At 46.3% G+C, this 21,706-nt stretch overlaps 2 protein-coding genes across 11 annotated transcripts in view; both read left to right on the forward strand.

Annotated features, from left to right (window-relative positions):
• The window catches only part of VAV2 (vav guanine nucleotide exchange factor 2), a 152,907-nt gene extending 145,505 nt beyond the window's left edge, over positions 1-7,402 (forward strand). For 7 of the 10 annotated variants that reach the window (XM_083596331.1, XM_083596325.1, XM_083596332.1 and 4 more), the window contains 4 exons: positions 814-937; positions 1,788-1,874; positions 3,974-4,128; positions 4,268-7,402. In XM_083596331.1, the coding sequence (XP_083452457.1) occupies positions 814-937; positions 1,788-1,874; positions 3,974-4,128; positions 4,268-4,315 (414 nt within the window). In that variant the 3' untranslated portion in view covers positions 4,316-7,402. The remainder of the gene's footprint in view (positions 1-813; positions 938-1,787; positions 1,875-3,973; positions 4,129-4,267) is intronic. The other 3 variants (XM_083596330.1, XM_083596334.1, XM_083596326.1) reach the window with 1 other exon arrangement.
• A 4,211-nt stretch (positions 7,403-11,613) lies between these two features.
• SARDH (sarcosine dehydrogenase) overlaps positions 11,614-21,706 on the forward strand; it is a 47,990-nt gene continuing 37,897 nt past the window's right edge. Inside the window, exons 1-7 of the mRNA XM_083596324.1 lie at positions 11,614-11,711; positions 13,250-13,323; positions 16,201-16,525; positions 18,530-18,708; positions 18,927-19,106; positions 19,296-19,419; positions 19,873-19,973. Coding sequence (XP_083452450.1) covers positions 16,207-16,525; positions 18,530-18,708; positions 18,927-19,106; positions 19,296-19,419; positions 19,873-19,973 — 903 coding nt within the window. The 5' untranslated portion in view covers positions 11,614-11,711; positions 13,250-13,323; positions 16,201-16,206. The remainder of the gene's footprint in view (positions 11,712-13,249; positions 13,324-16,200; positions 16,526-18,529; positions 18,709-18,926; positions 19,107-19,295; positions 19,420-19,872; positions 19,974-21,706) is intronic.

Genomic DNA, 21,706 nt, shown 5'->3' on the forward strand with positions numbered 1-21,706 from the left:
CGGGGAGCATTCACACGATACACCTACACATTGCAGCCGACACACTACTGCATCACAACACACAGTTTGGAAAGCTCTGATGTATATAGTTTTAATTTTTATCAACGTTTAATTATTTTTAAATTATTGTTTTTCTATGTTTTTAGCAATTCTTGTTTTCATCTGTAGACCTCCCTTCAGTCCCCATCAGGGGAAAAGGCAGGGTATAAATGAATATATAATAATACAGTGGAACCTCAGTTTTTGAATGTAATCCATTCCAGAAGTCCATTCAACTTCCAAAACATTCGAAAACTGAGGATCAAAGGGCTGGCAGCAAAATCCATTGAAAAAATGGAGAAACACACCTCGGAAGCCATTCAACTTCCGAGGCATGTTTGAAAATGGAAGCATTCACTTCCAGGTTTTCGGCATTCGGCTTCCGAAACGTTCGATAGCCAAGACGTTTGAAAACTAAGGTTTGACTGTATAATAATGTAAAGTCATAGCTTGGAAGTCGAACGGAATCAGTTCGACTTCCAAAACGTTCAGAAACCAAAACACGGCTTCTGATTGGCTGCAGTAAGCTCCTGCAGCCAATCGGAAGCCACAGAAGCCCCGTCGGACATTCAGGTTCCATAGAGTGTTTGCAAACCGGAACACTCACTTCCGGGTTTGTGGCGTTTGGGAGCCAAGGTACGACTGTGTACTGAAAATAACACCTTGAACTTGGCCAGGTATGCCTGCCTTGGTGGCTAAAGTTTATTTTGAGAACCCTCTTCCAAGAAGTTTACAGTTTTGCTTTTTGTTTTAATTTCTTCCATCCCCTTGTAGGAACTTGTTGAATACTATCAAGCTCACTCACTCAAGGAGAGTTTTAAACAACTGGACACAACATTGAAATACCCTTACAAGTCCCGGGAACGCTCTACCTCCAGAACCTTGACTCGGTCACCAGGTAATAAAAGGAAGTTGAAATCCCTTCTTTCAATCAGTTTCTCTTAATCACTTGAGAGTAAAAACACCCAGGACAGGGAAGTTATGGGTTCTGTCCTTAGTTCAACAGTAGAGCAAACACTCTGCTTGCAAGGCACAGGCCAAGGATTGCATCCAAGCAAGTTCCACTCAAAGTAGACCCATTGAAATTGCCGTACCTACCTAAGTTAATCATGCCTATCAGTTTCAGAGGGTTTGCTTGGAGTGTGACAAACATTGCATGCAACCCCAAAACCTACAGGGGCTTAGTCGCTACCAACATGCTATATACTTTGTGGGGAGTGGGTCCTATGGGATGTGTGTATCTCACTCTGCCCCCTAAGAGCAGTTAAAGGCAGTCGGGCTCCCCTCTTCCTTGCTCCAGGCCAAAATGGGCAGATGAACTATGCTCTGCCTCCACAGCCAGAGGCAGCAATGCTTCTGAACACCAGTTGCTGCAAACTGCAGGAGGGGAGGGATGCTGTTGGGCTCAGGTCTTCCCATCTATATCTGGATGGCCACTGTGAGAACAGGATGTTGGGCTGGATGGGCCATTGGCCTGATCCAGCAGCCAGACTCTTTGTATGAGCCTTGGTCTGATCCAATAATAATGTTTTGATATTCCAAAAACTAAAACATAGTTATTATCATTATTGGGGGGCGGGAATGAAAAAAAAATTCTGCATGCTCTGAGTTTGCTTTTACTGGGTGTGTGCCGTGTTTTTCTCTCCCCGCCTTTGTTAATTTCCCTCGTTAATTGTGTTTTCCGACCCTTTTCTTCCTTCCTTCCTTTCTCCCGTTGCTTTGTTTCTCTCTCTCTGACCTTTCTGCAGCTGCCTGTGCTTCCTACAATTTTTCCTTTCTCAGTCCTCAGGGCCACAACTTCACTTCTCAGAATGCCTCCACTCCTTTCTGGTCAGGTATATATATATACATATGTGTTTGTTAGTGTGTATATATATATCTAGATATCTGTATGTATACATATGTGCATGAAAAGAGAGAGGAACTTGGCCTCTGGTGGTAGCCTGAGAAATTGCAGCATGTTGCCATCTCCATCATCACCACCAGAAGACATTCATCCATTGGTCACCTGGAGGAGAAAAGGGCTTTCACAACAGTCCTTGGCCAGATCCACAGCAAACTTTTAATGTGCATTCAAAGCACATTTAAAACACATGGCTCCCCCCACTCAAGAATCCTGGGAACTGTAGTTTCCTCTCACAGAGTCCTGGGTTCAAATCTCCCACTCGGCTGTGGCATTCACTGCAGGTGACTTTGGAGCTAGCCACCGCCTCTCAGCTTAAACTACCTCGCAAGGTGTTGTGGGAATTAAATGAGGAGAGGAGAGAGCCATGGAGGAACAGGTGGGATATAATGCAATAAATAAATGCAACAAATGAATAAAATATGCACCCTTAACAAACTGCAGTTGCCAGGGGAAGCCATGCGCTTTAAACATACATTGGTTGTGGTTTTAATTTATGGTGTGGATCTGTGCCCCCCCCCATGTCATCCCTGACCATTAGGCAGGTTGTGGGTAGTCAGACAGCAGCAAGGAGTTGCAGAACAAATCTCTGTGCGCTACAAGATCTGGCTTGTACCTCCTAAACATCTGGCCCTTGGGGGGGTTCTGTACATTTCATGGGAGGGGCAACCTTCTTGTCCTTTGCTTCTGGCAGCAAAATATCATTGGCTGACCCTGAAAATGCACAATAAATTATTGGGGGGGGGAGAGCTATTTCCACCTCCCCCCTGCCCAGTAATTCCCCCAAAGCTCACCTCCAACTTCCATTTAGCCAGAACTTGGTGTCAATATTGGACTGTGGGGGATCAAAACTCAAGTCTCTCTCTCTGAGCTGAATTTCCTACTGGATAGCTGTGGAAACCTCCTCCATGTTTCTCTTTGCAAAAAAATACCTGACCAGCATTCTCTGTCCTGCCCTGATGCGCCTTCCATTTGTTTCAGTGGGGCATTGAATGTCCTGGTGGGATTGTTTCCCTTTGCTGCCTTTGCACTCATCCTGTGTCATCTTGGATTCCAAACACAAGCTGTCCCTGTGTCCCATTCATTGCCACATTTCAGAGGCATATCCATTGCATCCTTTCCTGATCCCACATTTAGAAGCCTGTCTAGACAGACTACACTTTTCAGCCTGCATGGAACGCAATTCAACCTCTGCCTGCTGAATGGATGCATTAAAGCACAGGGCGACTTCACCAGGGAGTTATTTTTTTAAAGCATGTTTGTAAAAAATCACTCCTCTTCCAGCACATTTGAGCAATTTTTTAAAAAAATTGGTGGAGTTGTCCTTTCTGCAGTAATTACGTTTTAACTATTTTGAATGAGGACCACATTGCAAAGAAGAGAATTACCTAATATTGGGGTGGGGAACCTCAGGCCCAGAAACTGAATGCAGCCTTCCAAACCTCTCTGTCTGGCCCTTGGGACTCTTACCAGACCCACCCCTCTCACTGAGCCACCCCCCTCACCTCATCCTTGCTTCACACCTTCCTTGACTGCTTTTGCCTGGTAGGAATGCTCCCTTGAACTGTGACCGTGCATTTTAATTTTGTGGGTCCTCAGAGTTGGTGAGATGCATGTGTTGGTGTTGGGCCTTGGCAAACCACCAGCCACTGGAATGTGGCCCCTGAAAGCTTGTCTGCAAGGGAATGCAGCTCTCTGGCTGAAGAAGGTTCCTCACCCCAGTGCTGTATGATCTGCACAGCACTTCATCAGTGGCTTAATTCACATGCCAGTTTCCCCCCCCAAAAATCCAAGAATCTTATTCCATTCCCACAGAGCAGTAGGCACAAACCAATTTAACAATGTCCTGTGACAAATTTCAAATGAGGTCTATGTGCTTCTCTGCACAAGGTGAAATTCTGCTGCCTTGCTCTTACAGCAGATGCAAGAGGTCAGGTTGAACTCGGTCCAGCTGTGCTCAGGAAAGAGTCTGGCAGATGTGAAGCACCACAATGCTTCCTAACCATCCTTCCTTTTTTTGTCTGCCTGCAGTATTCACACCTCGGGTCGTAGGGACGGCGGTGGCGAGGTACAATTTCGCTGCGCGAGACATGCGGGAGCTCTCATTGAGAGAAGGGGACGTTGTGAAGATCTACAGCCGGATAGGCGGGGACCAGGGCTGGTGGAAAGGAGAAACCAATGGAAGAGTACGTGCTGGTTGTTGGGATAACTGGGTCCTTCTACATTTTAACATGGGTACCTGGGTCCTTCTTAAGAGTGGATAGATACCTGGGTCTGACTCTGGGTGTTGTGTTTTTAATTGCTGCTTTCCATCCCCCACTGCAGATTGGTTGGTTCCCTTCGACCTACGTTGAAGAAGAGGGTGTTCAGTGACGTCTGGAGCTCCCAGGCGCTGTCAGCAGTTGGCCCAGTGGAAAGCCGAAACAAGCCCTTTTTCTGGGGCTCTGAAAAAGCGACTGTCCCTCTTCCGGCACTAACAACTAAGACAAAAGCCTCTTGTTGGGCCCATTGTAACAAATGGGGTGCAAGCAAGCAAGCAAGCAAGCAAGCAAACAAACGCACATGGACATGCAACAGAACGGGATTCTTTGCGCATTTGTGCTTTCTGTGGGTGAGGGGTTGGGAGAGACAGTTTAGCTTTATCTTTCATTGATGGCTTGACTTGTACATAAGATTTTGAAATCCAAAGTTGGGTGGTGTTTCTGGAAAGTTGTGGGGTGTCTGAGGGAAGCCTTCTGTGACACATGGCTTAGGGGTGATTTACAAAGCCTGTTTAGTGAAGGTTGGACCAAAACCACCACAGGGATGGCATGGTGGAACTCTGGAATTGGAGAGAGTCTCTTGTTCCTGGGTGGGGAGCAATGGAGAAGGGGAGTCCTGATTTCTACAAGGCTTCTGGGGACTCTAGCATTAGGACAATGGAGGGAGTCCTCTCACAGACTACAGACGTAGTTTGAATGGTATGTGGGACTGATCTCACACACTCAACAGGCATGAATCGGTGTCTGGGGGCAGGGCCATGGTTGTGTTGTTCTCATTCAGGCATCACACCCTCCCCAGTTGGCATAAAAGGACCGTCTACTCAATTTGGGTGAGGAGGAACGCTGAGAATGTCACTCCTGGAAGGTTGCCCAGAAAGGTGAGGCATCACCTGCGTCTGACCTTGTTCATCAGGTTCTCCTTCACTTTTAAGGAGTGTGACATTGATCCTCATTTCTTAGTGCATTGGTGGGGGATTTCAGACCCCAGGGGGCTGAAAGTGGCCATCTGAGCCTCTTAATTTGTCCCAGAGGCCACTCCACATCCACACACCCCTGTCCCCATTAAACAATGCTTGCTCCACACCTTAAGTGGGTTTGGCTGACTGGATATCTCACCTTGCAGTGGGGTAATGCCTCTTTCTTGGGTGAATGGATGGAGAAAGGTGGACATACAAACACTTGCCTTTTTCATGGCTGGGATATAGCTTGCCATAGAAATGTAAGACTTGCACCTGCCCCTCCGCCAACTTCCACTACTGGCCCTGCCAACCACTGTGATGTGTTCCCTAGAAGGTTCTCTATGAGGGAATGTGGCTCTCAGTCTGAAAAATGCTCCCTTGCACATCTCTGAGTGGATTTTCTCCCTTGTGATTGGGGGATGTCAGGCTGGTTCTCTGGGGCTTGTGCTCCACAGCAGCCTTCCCCACCCGACGTAGGGTCCTCCATGTGTTCTTGGACTACAATTCCCATCATCCCATGCTGGTTACTGGAGGCTGCTGGGAGTTGGAGTCCAAGAACATCCTCAGGGCACACCCAATCGAGAAATCAGCAAATTTCACAGTTTTCACTCTTTTGGGAAAACACCCATTGACGTCCAAACATTGGTCACCCTAAGGGTTAGGATTTGATAAGGGCTGTCAGTTCTGAATAAAATATGCAACTCGTTTTCTTAAAACTCAACATGTCTCGCTCAGTTGTCACCTTAAAATAATTTATTTCTCTAAATTAATATCCCACCCCGTTTACCCAGATTGCACCATCACCGGCAGTTAAATCCTGCCCCCCCCCCCAACAACCAAGTTCATTTCCCATCCAGAGGTGCTTGGTGCACTTAAGAAATAATATATTTAGGAATTGCATTGACAGGCAGAGGCAGCTGATTCTAGTGTCATCCCTACTGTCCCTGCTGAGCTCTGCAAGGACAACACAGGATCGACCCATTGCATTCATGCAAAGCACACTTCAACATGCATGGCTTCCCCCACAAAGAATCGCGAGGACTGTAGTTTGTTATAGTTGTTGGGAAGTACAGTGGTACCTCGAGTTAAGAATTTAATTCGTTCCAGAGGTCCGTTCTTAACCTGAAACTGTTCTTAACCTGAGCTACCACTTTACCTAATGGGGCCTCCCGCTGCCGCCGTGCGATTTCTGTTCTCATCCTGAAGCAAAGTTCTTAACCCGAGGTACTATTTCTGGGTTAGCGGAGTCTGTAACCTGGAAGCATCTGTAACCCAAGGTACCGCTGTACAGTTCTGTGAGGGTGAAACTACAGTTCCCATGAATCTTTGGGGGGTAGCCATGTTCTTAAATGCCTATTCAATGTGCTTTAACTGTATAGTGAGGATCTGCTTGGAGGAAGAGGAGGAAGCTGATAGCCAGCACCCCACCCCCCTCCCAGTCTGGCTTGAAAGTAAGAAGATGACAGGCTTGAGGACTGACCAGGGGTTGGTGGGGCTGTGCCCCAATGAACCAACCTCTCCTGCCTCTGGGTGCCTCTTTGATCCATAACTGTTACCAAATGCAAAGAGCTGATCTTGGAACTTGCTGCAGGGAGCAGCCCAGAGAAGCCAGCAAAGCATAAACTGAAGCACCTTTGAACTCCTACTTTTGTGCACCTTCAGCTGTCAGGGTTCCTTGTAGGATTTGCTTCCAATAAGATGTGCATGGAGTCTACAGCCTTGCAGTTCTGTTGGTCAGTTTTTGGAAAACGGAGGGGAAAGTGGGGAGGGTATTCTGCCAGAAAAAGAAATAACTAAGGGTTGTTGGTTGCTTACCTCTCGGTGAAGGCAAATCATACTTCCTTCAAAAATGAAACTGGAGCAGCGCTCACCTCTCTCTTGAAATGCCTTTGCTGCCTTCTGTGCTGAATTCTGAGGGGGAAAAAAAGCATTTCTTGGGGTGGGGGAGGAAAGGGATGGTGGGTTGGGTTGGAGGGGGCTGGGTTTTCTTCTTCTTTTGTATGTTTGTTTACTGATGTAATATTCCCCCTCCCCCAATCTAAGGGATTATTTCGTTTGTAATTAATTATGGACCCACTTTGTCACCACAATATATATTTGTGAATAAGAAAGGAAGTTTTCTTTAATGATGATGATGTGGTGAGAATATTGTACATATATTTTAGTTGGTTTTGAAGAAGAAAAAACATTTTTAAAATAATTGTACCAATGGACAAAAAAAGAATATGTAAATTCCCTGATTTGTTTGTTCTTGTTTGGTTCTTTTTGCACTACCCCTGAATTGGGGCCGGATGGAAGATGGGAGATTATGTAAGATCATGTGAAGTCTGGTTTATAGATGGAAGAAGAACTGACAATCCATTTGCGATTGTGATTGTCAGGCAAACAGGAATGGTAGAGCTGCTGCTTGAGACACACAGATGCTCCCATCACCTGCGTGTCTTTCTCAGAATCTTGGGACAGTTGTGGGATATGATCTAAAGCAGAGGGAGGCAACATGGTGCCCTCCATATATAGCCAGACTTCCAGCAGCCAGTATGGCTAATAGTCACAGATGATAGGAGTTCTAGTTCAGCAACATCTGGAGGGCCACACCTGTCCTAGTCCTGATCTAAGAGGCAGCATTTCTCCTTTTGCATGCAGGAAATGGGAAAAAGTCCCTATTTTAAAAGAAGCACTCTCTTGTGAGAGTGGAGTGTCACCTCTTACATCAGGGGTGAGGAACCATATTTATTGGACTTCACCTAATATCAGCTGCAGCCATCATGGCCAATAATCCTACTTTAAGAAGTAGCATTCTCTACAGGGGGTTGAATTAGATGACCCTTGGGGTCCCTTCCAACTCTACAATTCCATGATTCTCTTGCATACAATAGATGGAAGAATGCATCTATTTAAAAGAGGCATTCCCCTACGAGGCTTCAGCAACTAGAGCCACAGATTATTATTTTTTCTTCAAACCCTCCTCTGCAAAATTGTGTCACCTCTAGACTCGGCCAAAAGGAGAAACTGATTTAGGAGACGTTTGGTGCATACAATTTAAAACGTGGTGGATTTAGTGGCCTCACACTTTAATACAGAGAGTTGTTTTTTGAAAAGGAGATCCTGGTGTTTCTCTTAAGCTTGCTGGGGGTTTCCTCAGACAACAGGGGTACAGCTGGGTGACCATAGACCATGGAATGTCCCCTAACCCTTTCGATGGTGTCAGGAGCGAGCCAGCAATAAATCACATAGAGCAAGTGAAGTTTACTCTTCCTTAGAAGAAACAAGGTCTGCTCTGGAGTGCCAGGCCTAATGAACACAGCAACTCTTCTCAGTAGGTCATGCCTCTATGAGGCAGTTGTGGACACTGAAGGTCCCTGTCTTCCCATAGCTGGCAGGGTTTGGATACAGAAGACAGGGTTATGTGTCAAATTCTCTCCCTCTCAGACCCTTCGCAAAAGATTTGAGAGAGAGAAATGCATTTTTAGTAAGGCCAAAGAGAGATATTTTTGCCACCTTCACACTGAAGTTTAATGGCAAACACTTAAAATCAAATTTCCAATGGAGGTAGCTATATAAATAAACTTTCATGTTCTCCTGAAGAAAAGCTGAACTGTTGATTTGCATCAGACAAAACTTCCCAGTAGCACCTGAGTAAAAACATCATATGCTCCTCACTTATTTTATTTTACATTTGTATCCCACTTTTCCACCACAAATCTGGAGTGGAGTCCCTAAAGCAGTTGGTTGGCACCTTGTACGTCTCCTTTGAGCAACTCCTGTGCCAAACGTATTGCTCTGCTCTCCTTTGGACCCCATCAGCGAGCCCAAGAGGGGGATCTGGTCATCTGGGCAGCCCATGAGCTCCATACACACTGCCCAGGCTTGTGTCCTGGAAGGTTCACTTCAGTGCTGCAACTTCAGCAAAGAGAGACCCTCAACCAACTCGTGTGTCAGGTGTCTGAACTATTGATTTCCCCAGTCTGACACTCCAAACAGATATGTAATTTATGAAACAATTTCTCTTCTGATATGAATGCTGGTTTTCACCACAGTGTTTGGCCCTTTTGGTGGTTTTCCCTAATGAAAAGCACCCCAAACTAAACCTCAGGTACAGGGGCAAAAGTGGCCCTCCAGATATCTCCATCTGGTTCTCAGAACTCACTCTCTCTCTCTCTCTTTGTCAGCTACTGCCAAGAACCCTGCATGAGTTAAAGCAGGGAGGGTGGATAGCTCTGCTATCCAATCACCCTTCAACCAATCACCCTTTGGTAACTGCTTGCTCATGCTGGTGATTGGGCAGATCATATAGTAGCCACAGAGTTATGAAACATTCAAGAATGTCCCCGGGCTCTGACCCTTCCTTCTCTGGGATTTCCTTTGGGGCTTCCCCAACTGGTGCCTCCACCACTCCTCTTCATCCAGTCAGTCCAGGACACTTAGCTCTAGTTAATGCCTGAAGGCTTTAAGACCATAGCATAATAAACCATTGGTTTTCAACCGGTGAGCTGCAGCTCCTTGGGGAAACGAGGAATGTTTAGGGGACCTGCAGCTTCCCTTCCCTTCCCTTAATTTACTTGCAGTCCATGTCTTCCTGCATCTCTCTCTCTCTCTCTTAAAAACAAAAACAAAAAACCCGCTGCCCCGCTTTAAAGATAAAATGAAAACATATATGCAGAAGCAGCTGCTTTTCTCTCTATTCCTCGCATCTCCCGGGTCCTCTTCCGAGCAGCATCTGAGGATTTTGAATGGTGCCTGCTAGCTGCTACTGTTTATCTTAATAAAATCTCTCCCACGCACAAACAAACCAAACAAACAAACTAACATCTCCGTGGTTTTACACAGAGGGATTGAGAAATGCAAGAAAACAGCAAAGCAGCTGGATGATGTGCACGCTTGGAAGTGCATGTGTGTCCCCTCCTGTAGCTTTTTTCTGCCTTTTTGTAACGCCCCCCTCTCACCAAAAAATCCCACCAGCATCTTCCTCCATTTTTAGAGCCCCCCAGTCCTATATGGAAAGATGTAAAAATAACCCTGAAAATGGGGAGTGTCATCTGTGTTTCTCTCTCCTTCAACTCCAACATCCCTTCTCCCTCTCGTTTTTTTACCTCTCCCCCCCTCAGGCAGCCCCCTTCATCCTTAAGAGTCACCTAGCTTTAGGGGGGGCAGGGAGAATGTGGCAGGAAAGGACCACGTCTGTATGTATGTCCTGTGTGTGCTGTGTGTTTCTTGCTTTCCGGTACCCCAATAACAAAATATTTCTGCTTCTGTTCTTAATTTTGATTTTGCCTCTCCACTGGCCCGCATATCCACACTAATTTTTACACAGACTGTTATAAACATATAGAAAATTACAATAAAAACAGCACAGCACCAGCTCTTTCATTATAGTAGTCAATTATTGCTCTTGTTGGAACAAGAAAATCCTCTCCTGCCAGTCAAAGGACAACAAGGAAAAGGCTGGTCTGGCTTCGAGAGGGAGTTCCAAAGTCTGGGGGCAAGCCGTGAGAAGGCCCTGAATTCAGCTCCTTTTGGAAAACATTGGCAGGCTCACATGCCCAATCCAGCAGGCGCCTTCTGCTGAAAACCTTTCTATTCCAGAAAGCTAATGCACACAACTGAGAGGATATATTTTACATTCATTTTTATTGTATCGGGGATGGTGCTGCTATTTTAATCAGCTTTGATTTCTTTTATGAATGGCAGAATATAATTATTCTTATAAATAAATAAATTCTGAAACTTTGAACTTTCCCTTTGCTTGCAAGACTGATAGCCCTTTATTGTGCCACAAAGCTCTGCTTGGAGGCAATTATTTCATTTATGTGTTTATTCAAGAACGTTTATCACTTGATTGTAGTAAAACCTCTAAGCGGTTTACAAGTTAGTCATCCGCCCTGTTAAGAGGGCCCAATCCCGCCTTCCGTGGGATCCCTGTGTTTGGTGCTGCTGTTCCCATGCTGCATGGAACACTCTTCCTGCAGAGACGCGGCTAGCGGCCTCTAACTTTTCCTTTTCGCTTACATTGACAGACATAGGCAGTTGTTTAAAACGATTTTTCGTCTAGCCAGCCGTTTTCAACACTTGCTTCACACTGCTTTTAAAGATTTTTTACCTTGCTGGACAGCTCCCTAATATTTTGTAAGGGGGTGGAATAGAAATACTTTTTTACAAATACAATAAAGGAAACGTTATTGAAAGGAAAAGTCTCCTCCTTAATTGGTGCACAGGATTTTTTGCAGAGCTCAGCAAATGCACAGCCTACAACCGACAGAATATCGCAATGTGCAAAAGTAGAGCTCGGAAGGTGATCCCTGAGCCGCCCCTCTTTCCCCTATGGTAGGTCTGGCTCTTTAACCCAGTTTCAACACAGCCAGCCCCTCCTTCCTCAGCTGCACTGTGGCAAACCCCTCCCTCTCCAGTCTCTTGTCCAATAAGAGCCCAGCTAGCCGACACTGCCCACATTTGATTGTTCTTACAAGGAACGGTTCTGGCTGTAAAGTTGCCTCGTTTGCTGGCGCGGGAGAGAAGTGTGATGCTGTTGAAAGAGCTCAGAAAGAAGGAAAGGTATAATCCTTTATCTCACACACGAACACTTACGCATGCACTGCCACTTGTACTCTCTCTCTCTCTCTCTCTCTCTCTCTCTCTCTCTCTTCCTCTTCCTCTTCCTCTTTCTTCTGCTGCTGGTTGCCTTTCCTTCTCCTCCTCCTCCTTCGGTTGTCTCCTTCCAGTTCTGAAACAAATGGATTGTAAGCTCGGTGGGGCAGAGAGCTCTGTAAAAGTGGCTATGTACATTGGAAGGCTGATGTAGCTGTGGTTAGAGTAGACCGTTGGGAGAGACCAGGGGGTCAAATCCCGAACTCAGCAGCATGACTCTCACTGGGTGGCATTGGGCCAGTCGCTGTCTCTCTCAGCATAGCCCTTCATCGCAGGGTTGTTGTGAAAGTAGCATGGAGAGGGGAAGAACCATGTTCGCCACTTTATGCTCCGTGGAGGAAAAGGTGTGATATAAAAAAGAATATCTAGAAAACCTGACCAGTGCTATGTATAAAGCTTTGGAAACACATAAATATTCACTTTGCAGACTTTGATTAACTGCCATTTATGAGTCTCTGTTCCTGTGAAATCTACTTCTGCCCCAAATATCTCCCCAATGTATTTTCTTTTGGGGGGGGATCCATTCAGTTGCCCCCTCTCCTCCAGGGTGATATTGTCTGATGTTTCTTTAAACAACCACCAAACAAAAAAATTGTTGAGCTTTTTTGCCGTATGTCCGGATTTTCCTGAACATTAGTTATTAATTTATTATTATTATTATTATTTTAAAAAAACTGATTTCAGCCCAGACACTGCTGCTGACTGCAGTATTCTGTCTATGTCCAGAAATCCCAGATGTATGGCAAACATAAAACAAACATGTGTGGCATGGGGGGGCCAATACCCCCCCTAAACAAGGAATTCGCTTCCCCCCACAATTGCTACCTACATTGCTGGTTATTAACACATGCTGTTAGTTTACAAATATACTTTGCCCTGCTGTGCCCACATGAATTCTACCCCGCCCTCCGGTGCTGCCACTGACAACAGATTTTCTATCAACAAATCCCACTAGTTAGTACTGTGCAAAGTTCAATGCAAGGCATGCCCTCGTTTTGTTAATTGTGCCAAAAACATCTGTGCTTGCCCATTGGAGCATAGAATTATGTGATTCTATTTCAAGCCAGACTCTGCCAAAGCTTGCTGCCCAAATGAGCACAGATGCACAGATGGAGCTTCTTCTTCTGAGGCAGGATATGTCCACATGAGCATGGGCACAGCCAGGACTTTTGTTAGGGGGGCAGGCCTTTTTTTGGCAGGGGAGAACCTCAGTTAGCTATGCACTTTTATAGATTTTTATTGGTTGGGGTGGGTAGCTGCCCCTGCCTGCTCCCCCTTGGCTATGCCCATGCACATGAGCTGTGTACACGTCACTCCACATTCCCAGAAATGCACTGACTGGACTCTGGGACTAGCAGCCCCTGGCCAATAGCAGCAGCAGCTGCTGCCTTCACTTCTGATCTGGTGTCCTCTTTCAACTCTTGCTTAATTTTTTTGTGTAATAGCAGCGTGGTTGACAGCCCAGCCCGGCACTTCTAGCAGCCAGAGAGAAGAGTCCGGCAGCAACCTGACTTCAGAGGTAAACAGGATGGAGCTGACTGTCTTTTCTGTTGCATTTGAGGGTGGTGTTTGGCATGCATATGAGCTGTGCATGAAGTGGATGTTATGTGTTCCATGCATCAACTGTGTAAAGCATGATAGCCTTATTCTGCATTAATGGGGCTAATCCTCTTTTAAAGCCGTCCAAGTTGGTGGCCATCACTGCCTCCTGCAGGCAAGTTCCATAACTCTTTGTTGCATGAAGAAGTCCTTTATTTTTGACCTGTTGTAAGTCAGCATTTTTTTTTATGAAGGGACGTGGGTGGCTCTGTGGTCTAAACCCCAGAGCCTAGGACTTGCCGATCGGAAGGTTGGCGGTTCGAATCCCCGCGGCGGGGTGAGCTCCCGTTGTTCGGTCCCTGCTCCTGCCAACCTAGCAGTTTGAAAGCACATCAAAGTGCAAGTAGATAAATAGGTACCGCTCTAGCGGGAAGGTAAACGGCATTTCCGTGCGCTGCTCTGGTTTGCCAGAAGTGGCTTAGTCATGCTGGCCACATGACCCAGAAGCTGTACGCCGGCTCCCTCGGCCAATAAAGCGAGATGAGCACCGCAACCCCAGAGTCAGTCACGACTGGACCTAATGGTCCGGGGTCCCTTTACCTTTACCTAAGTCAGCTTTTTATATATGTCTCAGTAAGCAAGCATATATAATGCACCAATATAAGACGGGGGACACTGGCTTGTGAGTAGTACATACGAAAAAGATCTTGGAATCTTAGTAGACCACAAACTGAACATGAGTCAACAGTGAGATGCAGCAGCAAGGAAAGCTAATACATTCTAGGCTGCATCAACAGGGAAGTCATAGTACTGCTCTATTCTGCCTTGGTCAGACCACACATGGAGTACTGTGTCCACTTTTGGGCATCACAATTTAAGAAGGGTATTGAGTAGCTGGAAGGTGTGCAGAGGAGGGCGACCAAGATGATTGAGGGTCTGGTAACCAAGCCTTATGAAGAATGGTTGAGGGAGTTGGGGATGTTTAGCCTGGAATAGAGGAGGAGATATGATAGCCATCTTCCAATATCCAATGGGCTGCTATATGGAAGATGGAACAAGTTTGTTTTCTACTGCTCTGGATGGTAGAACCTGTACCAACAATTTCAGAAAGAACTTTCTGACAGTAAGAGCTGTTAGGCAGTGGAATGAACTCCCGCAGGAGGTGGTGGAATCTCCTTCCTTGGAGGTTTTTAGAGGTTGGGTGGCCTTTTGTCATGGATATTATAGCTGAAATTCCTGCATTGCATGGGAATGTGTATTTTAAGCATTTGCCCTGTTCTATCCTGTCTCTTTCAAGTTGTGGTGTTTATATTCATACCAGAGAGCTGTGTTGGAAAATTACTATTTTTCAAGCAAGGTTTCATCTATTGGAAAGGGTTTGTGTGTGTTGCAAATGAGAGTCTCAGGTCCCTACTGCAAAAGCAGAGATTCAAGCCTGCTTAACAGAGGAATTTGTTGACTGTGCAGGATTCCAAGAAACTCACTCTGATGGAATAGTGGAGGAGCCTGGAGGGGGTGGGGGTATGCACACTGGAGCTTGGAATTAGGAGCAGTGAAATAAAACCAGGCCAGCTCTCATATGCAAGTCCAAAGCTCCTAACCGCTGGCTCTTGGCAACAAAGGTGGGATATAAATGAAATAATAATGGATTGTCTCGCATGAAGCAGACCCATTAAAATTCATGGGCCTAAGTGAGTCATGCCATTAATTTCAATTAAAGGTAGTACAAACATTGGATATAACCCAGTAATAACAGAATTTCAAAATGAGAAGCAGGATAAAAGCAAATGGATGATTAATGAAAAGCATAGCAGAACTCTTATCAAAACACTGGAAGCTGCTTTTTGCAGAGTCCAAACCATTGGGGTTCACATTGCTCAGTACAGTGGTACCTCGGGTTAAGAACTTAATTCGTTCTGGAGGTCTGTTCTTAACCTGAAGCTCCACTTTAGCTAATGGGGCCTCCTGCTGTCGCTGCGCCACCACTGCATGATTTCTGTTCTCATCCTGAAGCAAAGTTCTTAACCCGGGGTACTATTTCTGGGTTAGCGGAGTCTGTAACCTGAAGTGTTTGTAACCAGAAGCATCTGTAACCCGAGGTACCACTGTGTTGTCAACAATGTCTGGCAGCAGTTCTCCAGGGTTTCAAGCAGGGAGACTTTGAATTCTGCTTCTGCATGTCGAGCAGTCTAGGCATCTCTTCCCTCTCCCTGGTTCTGTGCAGAGACAGAACCTCCTCTGCTTCCTGCAGACTCTCTGGCTTGAAGTTCAGATGAAGGAAAGACACACCCTGTCCTGACCCTCCAGCAACTAGAACCACCCTTTCACACACCCCTCCCCGCAACCCTGCTATCCAAAATTGGATTGCCCCAGGGCTTGGCCAAATGAAGACACTTAATTAAGAAGTGTCTAGTACAATACAAGTTAAAACATGAATATGAGTTTTGTTGCCTTATTTATAGTTCATTTAATATGGAGCAGTGTTTTTGAGAATGTGTTCTGGGGGATTCGGGGTTTTTTCTTAAGCTTGCTGGGATTCCTCAGAGAGAAACAGAGGTGCAGCTGGGTAATTTTAGGCTGTATGATTTTACAGCACCCCAACCCTTTAAATGACCATGAGAATGATGTAAGTGGAAAAGCACCCAAGTTGAAGTTTCTCTTCTTCCTCCTCTCCATCACCTTTCCTTTACAACTGCTTCTAATACCCTCATCACTACAGGAATAAAGCAGTGTTCGCTTCTGCTACCCTCAGGCTAAACACATTGACTTGGGAATGATAAGCACCCATTTATTAAAGAGAAGGATTTCGACTCCATAGATTGGCGAGTTGCATCAATGCCTTTTCTTTCTTCTCCAGATCGCCATGGCCACCTTGAAGCTGGCATTTCGAATTACCTCTTCCTTCCAACTGCCATGTCCCTGGCGACACATACGACTCTTTAGCAGCAGGACGACAGGCCAGCAGACTGAAAAGAGTGTCCCTTACCAGAAGACCTTGAAGGAAGAGGCCCCTCAGGGCCAAGGGCCCACCAAGCCAGTCCCAGCATCTGCTGACGTGGTGGTGGTGGGTGGAGGCAGCTTAGGGTGCCAGACCACATATCATCTTGCTAAGATGGGGGTGACTAACGTTGTCTTACTGGAAAGGGACCGCTTGACCTCAGGGACCACCTGGCACACAGCAGGTAAAGGGAAAGGGGAAAGAAATGTAATTAGATTTCTGGAGAGGCCTGTGGAGGCTCTGTCTGCTGGCTGTGCCAGAGTATGATGATGATTTGTTATATTTCTGATATGACCTGAAGGAGCGTCTCCATCTCGGTCATTCAGCCTGGACATTGAAGTCCAGCACTGAGGGCCTTCTGGCAGTTCCCTCACTGTGAGAAGTGAGGTTACAGGAAACCAGGTAGAGGGCCTTCTCAGTAGTGGTGCCCACCTTGTGGAACACCTTCTCATCAGATGTCAAGGAAGTAAACAACTATCTGACTTTTAGAAGACACCTGAAGGCAAAAACCTCCCTGGAAAGGGAAGTTTTTAATGTTTGATGTTTTATTACGGGGGTCAGCAAACTTTTTCAGCAGGGGGCTGGTCCACTGTCCCTCAGACCGGACTATATCAGGGCCCGGACTATGTTTTGGAAGAAAATAATGAATGATTTCCTATGCCCCACAAATAACCCAGAGATGCATTTCTAATAAAAGCACACATTCTACTCATGTAAAAGCACGCTGATTCCCGGATTGTTCATGGGCCAGATTTAGAAGGTGATAGGGCTGGATCTGGCCAGTTTGCCTACCCATGTTTTATTATGTTTTCATATCCACTGGAAGCTGCTCACAGTGGCTGGGGCAACCCAGTCAGATGGGTGGTGTACATTCATTCATTCATTCATTCATTCATTCATTCATTCATTTACAGTATTTGTAGCCTGCTCTTCAATCTTAGAGAGGGGAATGAAGTAATAAAAATTAACAGAAAAACAACAATATTCAAAAATTATCAAAAAAAAGCCCCCACTGGTCCAATAAACAACTTAATGAATCTATCATAAAGTAAAAACAAACAAAACAAAACTACAGTGTAAAAAAAACATCCAACAAAAGCTCAATGATTCAGCCATAAAGTAAGAAGGCAAAAACTACAATGCAAAAAAAATGAAACCTTCCAATATTTATTTATTTGTTTTACCAAATTTCAGCCCCGCTTTTTCTCCAAAGAGCTTAGGTTGGTGTTCACATGTCTCTGCACCACTCACAGCGACCCTGATGCGAGGTGCATCTCTATGGGGGAGGCAGCGCTGCAGCTTAGGGTCTGCTGCAGAGAATGCCTGAATTTAAGAGCATAAGTAGAACTTTGCTGGATCAGGCCAATGGCCCAAGTAGTCCAGCATCCTGTTTTCACAGTTGCCAACCAGATGCTTGTGCAGGTCCTGGAAGCAACAGCACTCTGCCCACCTGCAGTTCTTAGCAACTGGTATTTGGAGGCGTACCACCTCTGTCAGTGGAGGCAGAACATAGACGTCATGGCTAGTAGCCATCAGTGGCATAGCACGGGTTGTCAGCACCCGGGGCAAGGCAAGTAATTTGCACCCCCTAACCCGTGGATTTGCGCCCCCTAACCCTAAGCCCCAGATGTTGCGCCCGGTGCGGCCGGCCCCCCCTGCACCCCCCACACTACGCCACTGGTAGCCATTGGTAGCTGCCTCCTCCTCCATTAATTTGTCAAATCCTGTTTTCAAGCCATCCAAGTTGATGGCCATTTCTGCCTCCTGCAGGAGGGATGGCAGCAGCAGTTGTTCTTTTCTGACGAATTTAATCCCTGTGCTCATAGAGGATGCTCCCTTCTCCAGGCAGAGACAAGAGATCCTGATCGCTGATAGTTTATGCATGCCTTAAATGTGGCACAGTGTCCAATTTCCCCTGCTCATTGAAGAACAGGGATGCCAGAAAATTCTGATGGAAACAGGAATGGGAAAATGGTCAATGTTGCCTTACTTGCCCCATGTCTGGAGCAAAAACAGATCCAGCAAATATAAATCGGTATTCGCTATTGTTGACTTCGGTTTGCAAACCGAACCATTGTGGAATGGAAACAGTGCTTCGTGTGCCGAACCTGGGTCACAATGGAAACTGACGCTGTCTTGCATCCATATTGAATAATAGTTTACCTCCTTCCCTTCCTGTCTCGCTTAGGCCTGCTGTGGCAATTGCGCCCCAGTGATGTGGAGGTTGAACTGTTGGCTCATACTCGTACCGTCGTTAGCCAGGACCTAGAGCAGGAGACAGGCCTCCACACGGGATGGATTCAAAATGGTGGCCTCTTCATTGCCTCTAACAAGCAAAGATTGGACGAATACAAAAGGCTCATGTCTGTAAGTAGAAAATGTCCTAGCTGGTTCCTCTCCTTTGTTGAGGAGGGAGGGCCTGAGGAGCTAATTCTGTTCCATTTCAGGTCCTGCTTGCAGGTTTCCCATTGGGGCATTTAGTTGGCTGCTGTGAGGACAGAACTAGATAGATCTCTGCTTGATCCACTAGTCAGTCTCTTGGATGTTGTTTTGTGAGACACTTGTCCTCTTGATATGCTTTCTAGCTAGGTAAAGTTTATGGTATTGAATCGTATGTCCTATCGCCTGGGGAAACAAAAGACTTGTATCCCTTGATGAACGTGGATGACCTCTATGGCACACTCTACGTCCCCAAGGATGGCACGATGGATCCTGCTGGGACCTGTATGACCCTCGCCCGGGCAGCCACCGCCCGAGGAGCTCTGGTGAGTCACAAGGGCCATGAAGCTCACTGGGTGACCTTGGGCCAGTAATTGTCTCTTAACCTACCTCACAGGGTTGTTGTGAGGATAAAATGGAGAGGGAGAGAATTGTGTATGCCTCCTTGAAGAAGGGTGGGGTTTAAGTGCAGGAGAGAAAAACATGCAGCTTCTTTGTCACTTTGCTTTGTCTAGGTGATTGAGAATTGCCCTGTGATAGGCATTGAATTAAGGGAGGATGATATGGGAGCCCGACGGGTAGCAGCTGTAGTGACAGACCATGGAACCATTCAGACTCCCTGCGTGGTGAACTGCATGGGTAAGAAAAATGTCTCCTCCTTCCAGATTCTAGGACCATGATCAATTGGGGTTCCTTCTATCTTGGTCCATTTCAATTAGCATTGTCTACATTGACTAGCAGAAGCTTTCCAGAGTTTCAGACAGCGGATCTCTCCCAGCCCTACCTGGAGATGCCACTAGGGACTGAATCTGAGACCTTCTGCATGCAAAGCAGATGCTCTGCCAGTGTGCTGCCTTATCCTGAGTCAGACCATTAGTCCTTCTAGCTCTACACTGCCTGGTAGCTGCTCTCCAGGGTTTCAGATGGAGACTTTCCCAGTACTAACTGAGTCTTCTTCATGCAAAGAGCTATGGCCTTTGTCAAGCAAACCAGAAGCTGATGTGAGCTCAGTGCATCAACGAGTCTTTCCCACCCAGAAGGCATCCCTGATTGCTGTGGTCATCCAATGGTAGATCTCCCTTCTCCCAACAGGTGTGTGGGCCCAATCCTTGGGGAAGATGGCCGGTGTTAATGTGCCACTTGTGGCAATGCACCATGCATATGTCGTCACAGAGAGGATAGAAGGGATCCAGGTTAGTGGATTGCAGATACTAGTTTTTAATCCAGTGCTTTCTAACTTTCTTAGTTTTTCTGTCTTGTGTGTACCACAGCATTACCCTTTGTTGAAAATTGCTCATGGTTTTTACTGATTGAAGAGTGTGATATAAATATTGTGTTTTATCCAACCAGTCATATGCAGAGTAGAACCACTGAAATTATTAGACATTATTGTGGATTACTGCCTAGCAAAATGCTAGGGGAGATTAGGTGATTTTTGTTTTAACCTATCCTAAAACTGTAACAGCTACCCCTGCAAGAAAACCACTGCATCTATTTTTCTGAAATTTGGTGGGATCTGTGCCTCTGGAAGGGACAATCTTGCCTGCAAATTTCATCCAATTCTGCTGAAAAAAAATTTATGTTCATGGGTGTGGTGGTGTGTGTGTGCATAATCTGCAATTTGATGAGGTTACACCAAGCTTGCAAATTTTGTCGTGTGATAAGAAGAATAGCTGCAGTTTCCCACCCCCCACAATCCACCTCCCTCCAATAATGAATAGTGGGGAAATGAAAGGCTCAGACAGACCCTAAACTGAACTGAGCAGCCAATGAAGCACCTTCTATGAAGTTGGGCTTTTTTACAAAGCCCCAAATCAGGGTCTGCACTGAATTTTGTGATGGGTGCCTGCCTGTAATTTTTAGGCAGTCTCGAGAAGGTTTATTCCTCAAATTGCCACTAGATGTCCTTCTAAGACCCTCTAATGCAGCCCAGGAGAGGCTAGTGCTTTGCTTCAGTGATTGCTGTGGAAGACGTCTCAGATCCTTTAGTGGCGGGTTGGGGTGTGTGTGTCCTTTTCTTCTTCACCAAATCGCTTTGCAGTGTAGCCGATGTAGGATCCTATGTTCCTCACTTTACTCTAGCTCCTCTAGGGGCCACTTGGTGAGCTTAATCAGATGTCTATTACTTTGGTTGCTACCACAATCACGACCACTAATTTTGTATCTTGCCCTTTCCTCCCAAAGGAGTCCAGGGCAGCAAACGCATTAGTACCTATATCATTAAAAATGCTTTTGCAAAAACAGTTCAAAGCAATAACACTATCTAAACTAGTGATTTCAGCATTTGCAGGGGGTGCATGGCCTCATCAGGCTGCCCCACATATCTGCCCGGCAGCCCCGTTCTGCATTAGCTGTACACCCCAGATTGCCTTCAAGGGCAGCCCCACATACACATACAGTGCACTCTGGTAGTATGGATGGGAGGTCACCAGAGCACCAGGCAAGGCCTAAGACACATGACACAATTATTAAGGTTAATGGGCTAATTAAGGCCACAACTTTATTGGTTACAGGTGATGAGCGGTATTGGCTTAGACATTGGTCCCAGCTGGAGGCAGCAAAAGAGGGAGATCCCAGGTCACGCCTGCGTTAAATAGGGCAGGCCACGCCCCTCTAGCAAGCTGATTGGCTGTCCAGGGGGTGACACGGCTGGTGATTCCCTCTATCGTGCGGAGGCTGAGCGCCAGCCGCCACGCGCGTGGTGGGGGTGTGAAGCCCGCAACACCACCTCCTTTTGCAGGGCAGAAGTGGCTTTGCTCCAACTTTACCATGGGGTCTACATCTACCCTAAAACATCCCCATGAATCAAGAGCTTCTGGAGTGAGACTCTGGGGTGTCAAAGGGGAGAGATCGGTCAGGGGACAGAGCACATGGAAAGCCTGGCAGGATGACAATGCAAGCCCACTGAATCTAGCATCCTGTTCTT

Source organism: Podarcis filfolensis, assembly GCF_964270895.1.
Source record: "Podarcis filfolensis genome assembly, chromosome: Z".
NCBI lineage: Eukaryota > Metazoa > Chordata > Lepidosauria > Squamata > Lacertidae > Podarcis > Podarcis filfolensis.